This window comes from Hevea brasiliensis, chromosome 13 (assembly GCF_030052815.1).
Source record: "Hevea brasiliensis isolate MT/VB/25A 57/8 chromosome 13, ASM3005281v1, whole genome shotgun sequence".
NCBI classification, from domain to species: Eukaryota; Viridiplantae; Streptophyta; class Magnoliopsida; order Malpighiales; family Euphorbiaceae; genus Hevea; species Hevea brasiliensis.
In genome coordinates, this window is record NC_079505.1 from 12,470,367 (window position 1) to 12,475,489 (window position 5,123).

General features: G+C 32.8%; 1 protein-coding gene across 1 annotated transcript; it reads left to right on the forward strand.

Annotated features, from left to right (window-relative positions):
• Positions 1-328: 328 nt before the first annotated feature.
• LOC110652249 (putative receptor protein kinase ZmPK1) lies at positions 329-2,842 on the forward strand. Its single transcript, XM_021807807.2, has one exon. The coding sequence runs from the start codon at positions 352-354 to the stop codon at positions 2,767-2,769; it is 2,418 nt and encodes an 805-aa protein (XP_021663499.2). The 5' UTR covers positions 329-351; the 3' UTR covers positions 2,770-2,842.
• The last annotated feature ends 2,281 nt before the right edge of the window (positions 2,843-5,123 follow it).

Genomic DNA, 5,123 nt, shown 5'->3' on the forward strand with positions numbered 1-5,123 from the left:
TTTTAATTTTAAAAAGGAAATTTATTATTATAAAAAAACCCATATTATTTCGTAAATTTTAAAATTATTGAATCATTTATGAAATTATATTTAAATTTAACCAAAATTAAATAGAAAAGTAATTAAATCAAGGAATGAAAATCAATTAATCTCTCACTCTAGCCATAGGAAAAAGGCTAAAAAAAAATTATTTTATATTAGGGAAAACTAAAATAAAATTTCCCTCTTTTGTTTATTGTTCACGCACACCAATACCCTTTATCAATTTCATTCCAAAGTACATAAATGCCATTGACAAGGCAGATGAAGCACAATCTTCCTTTTCACATTTTTCACAGAAGTTCTGTACATATGGCTACTCCTTTCATCTTGATTGTTTTCTGTCTGATTACATCCCCTCCGTCTGCATCTTCATCATCATCAACTCATCATAATGATTATATCACTTTAAATGAAGGATCATCTCTCTCCGTAGAGAGGCCAGATCATGTTTTGATTTCACCTAATGCCATTTTCACAGCTGGGTTTTACCCAGTTGGGGAAAATGCTTATTCCTTTGCTATATGGTTCACTGAACCCTCTTGTTCTAACTGTCGCACGGTAGTCTGGATGGCTAACCGAGATGCACCCATTAATGGTAGAAACTCAAAGCTATCTCTGCTTAAAACTGGAAATCTCATATTGACTGATGCTGGTAAATCAGTTGTTTGGGCCTCCAACACTTTCTCACTCTCTTCATCTTCATTGCAGCTTTATGATACTGGTAATCTCGTTCTAATCACTACTACAAACCGCGTCATTCTATGGCAAAGCTTTGATGCACCTACAGATACCCTTCTTCCTCTGCAGCCACTCAACAGAGACTCACTTCTTGTTTCTTCAAGAAGCTTGACAAACTTTTCTTCTGGTTTCTACAAGCTAGCTTTCGATGACGATAATGTTCTTCGTCTTGTTTATGATGGTCCTGAAGTTTCAAGTGCTTTCTGGCCAGCCCATTGGCTTCTGAGCCGGGAAGCTGGGAGATCATCGTACAACAGCAGCAGAATCGCTTTACTTGACGCATTTGGCAATTTTATTTCATCAGATAATTTCACTTTCTTCTCTGCGGATTATGGAGTTCAACTTCAGCGAAGATTGACCCTTGATTTTGATGGTAATCTTCGACTGTACAGCAGAGAGAATGAGAACGGAAGCTGGGTAATTTCATGGCAAGCCTTTGCTCAACCATGCAAGATTCATGCAGCTTGCGGACCTAATAGTGTTTGTAAATATGTTCCTAGCTTTGGTAGGAAATGTTCTTGCCTCCCAGGATATAAAATTAAAAATCCTGCTGATTGGTCTTTAGGATGCGAACCAGAAATTTTGGTTTCTAGTGTTGAAACCGAGGTTATATTCATTCGATTACCTCACGTTGAAATGTATGGTTATGATTTTGGTTACTTTGAGAATTATACTCTGGAGATGTGCAAGGAAGTATGCCTACGAAGATATGATTGCAAAGGTTTCGCATTAAAATACGTCTTCCAGAACCACCCTGACAACGTTCCTTATTGTTTCCCGAAGTTACAATTGCTAAATGGATATACTACGCCAAATTTCAGAGGAGATTTTTACTTGAAAGTGCCAAAAACAAGTCCTTACAAAGACTGGTCAGCTAAAGAACTCACTCTAGATTGTCCTGCTGAAGCTACTAAGCAGCTTGAGAGAAGGTATGTTAAAACTGATGGAAACAGGTCAGGAAAATTCTTGCTTGGTTTTGTTACTACAGTTGGGATAGTTGAGATTCTTGCCATGGTTTTGGTGTGGCTTTACTTCATTGGAAGCCGGCAAAAGAGAGATGCAACTTCTGAAGACTACTTTCTTGTTGCTACTGGTTTCAGAAGATTTACCTACTCAGAGCTTAAGGCAGCAACAAGAAATTTCAGTGAAGAAATTGGCAGAGGAGCTACCGGAATTGTCTATAAAGGGATATTAGATGATCAGCGAGTTGCAGCAATCAAACGACTACACGATGCTAGCGAAGGAAAAGCTGAATTTCTAGCAGAAGTAAGCACTGTTGGGAAGCTTAATCACATGAACTTGATAGAGATGTGGGGATACTGTGCTGACGAAAAGCATAGGCTTTTGGTCTACGAGAATATGGAGAAGGGATCCTTAGCTAAAAACCTCTCTTCCATGGAACTTGATTGGAAAAAGAGGTTTAAAATTGCATTGGGCACTGCTAAAGGCCTAGCTTATTTGCATGAAGAATGCTTGGAATGGGTTCTACATTGTGATGTAAAGCCACAGAATATACTTTTGGATGCTAACTATGAGCCTAAGCTATCAGATTTTGGTCTATCTAGGCTACTAAGCAGAGGTCATGAGCTTCACAAATCAAGCTTCTCAATGATAAGAGGAACAAGAGGTTACATGGCTCCAGAGTGGATATTTAATCTGCCCATCACTTCCAAAGTGGACGTCTACAGCTATGGGGTGGTGGTGTTAGAGATGGTGACCGGAAGGAGCCCGTCGATGGCTGATAATGGGGGAGAGGTGGAGCACAAGACGTTGGTCGAATGGGTGAAAGAGAAGAAACATGGAGCTTCTGCAAGGAGTAGTTACTGGGTTGAAGAGATCACAAATCCCGCCACTGGAACGGACTATGATAGGAAGAAATTGGAAGGTCTAATTGGAGTGGCATTGAAGTGCGTGGAGGAAAGCAAAGACGCTAGACCCACCATGAACCAAGTAGTTGAGATGCTTCTAGAGATTGAAAATCATCATTAGGCAAACTGAGAATTTTCTTCTACATTGTATCTACTTTGAATTCAAGATATATGATAGAAATTGATATTCAAAATCGGTAATATCGGCGAGACATTGATCCGTAAGTATGTTTTTCCCTAGCTAATCAACTATTATTATACATATATGTATGTATATATATAACTTCAAACACTTTTTCTTGCGTTTCTTTGTAAAGGCATAATGGAAGACTTTGCTGTACATGAAAAATGATACCATTTTGATTATGAATGGCTAAATAATAATAATAATAAATTTTGTTTTAATTAAAATCTTTTAATTTCATATATAATTTTAAACTTAAAATTTTTATATATTTTTAATTTTATTAATAAATTTAATTAAAACAATTAAATTCATCGATTAATAAAAATAATTCTAATCCTTTTGATTTTATTAATTTGTTCAATGATTTTTAAATCAGAAAATTTCGTATTGATAGAGAAGTATTTAATAATTAAGCAATATAAATGAAAAAGCTAAAAAAATTAAATATAAAATGAGTGTAAATAATATAATCAAAGAATCTAATTACAATATTCAAAATAATATGTGTTCATAAAATAAGTGTGTGTATAAGAGGGAGATAAATTAATTAAAATAAAATTTTGATTTGGTAAAATGATATTTTTTATCCTTTGAAAATGATTGCTAAAACTAGTAAAAAATTAAAAGGATTGACCAATATTGACAATGTAGATAAATATTTGAATTATTTTTATCAATTGAATCATCCCATTAAACTAACCACTAAAATTGAAATTAATATGAAAATTTGAGTATTAAATTGATAAAATTAAAAGGCTTAATTAAAATTGAAAAAGTTTACAAAAGGTTATAACTTTTCTAGTCATTTGGCCATTATGAATCTAAGGTAATAGCTCGTTGGTTGAGCACTAGCCTCTCATGTAAGAGATTTTGAGTCTAATCTTTCACAAATCTATATTTATTCTAAATATTTTCAAAGCATAAAAAGATAATGAGCAAAATCATATAAAATATATTATGAATTTACTATAGAAATAAGCATGATATTGAGAGATATTTTGTCATCACTATAAATTCTACAGGTTGAATTTATTATATGATTCCAATACAAAATTTCACCTTTAACATCCTGTCGAGTTGGTCAAAGTTAATGCTTCAGTCATTGCAACTATGCTACAGTTGATCTCAAAAATTAAAGTTTTAATCACAAAAATTTGTAATAATTAAAAAATTAAATATATTAATTATAAATATTTTTGAAATGATTAATTTTTAAAATTTATTTTTATTAACATTAAAATAATAATTTTTTTAAATGATTTTGAATTTCCAATTGCAATAATGTATGAAACTATAATATTTTCTTTTTATTTTGTGGAGGCGTAATTAATGGAATGAGTAAAAACGGATAGGTAGATGAAGAGACTCGGACTTAAAACCTCACCATCATCATTCCCCCTACCTTAAAGATGAAGAAAAATCAATCAGACTGCTCTGATTGGGGTAAAACTATAATAGTTAATTTTTAATTGAAGTAATGAATATTGAGATGTGTCACCAAATCTATATGATTTTAAATGTATATTTCAGTTGACAATCTCATTTTTCAGTATTTTATAGACCCAGGTTGTATAATAATTTGAGTTGAGCTTCCTAGCTTGATCAACTACTTGGCAAATGTTGCACCACTCATCATGTCTTGAATTGCTTGCTTTAATGGAGTCAAGTCTTGTGTGGCCTGCCCAGAAACAAATTTTCTTGCCTTTTTTATACGGCAAAATAAAGGAGTTAGTTTGCTTTGTCTGAGTCAAGCTTAAGTGGAAGTGTGAATTTAATACATACTGTCTACCTACACTTTTTCTTGCCTTCTTTATAAGGCAAAATAAATGACTTCTTGTTCATTGAAAATGATACCATCTTGGTTATGAATCTAAGATAATTGGATTGAACCATTGGGCTAATAGCTCGGTGGTTGAGCACTTGCTTGTTAGCTTAAAATCGGTTGGTTCAATTCGAAATCAAGCAAAAATAATCAATTAATTGAACTGAAAAAATATAAAAACAGAAACATGCCGAGGTAATGAAAGGAATCGAATTGAACGAATTCTATTATTCCAGCTTAGTTTTTCGATTTTGACATTCTCTTTTCACTTTTCAACATTGGCCTCACTTTCTTGAATATTCTCTCAAACCAACTAATCACATACCAAAATAGAAAATTTTTCTTTCAACACATATTCTTTCTCACAAACAGAAAAAAATTATTGTATATATTAAGAGCACTAAAAAATAAAATTATTTTAACTACTCATTTTCAAATTCGATTAATTAAAACTAATTCAAATTCT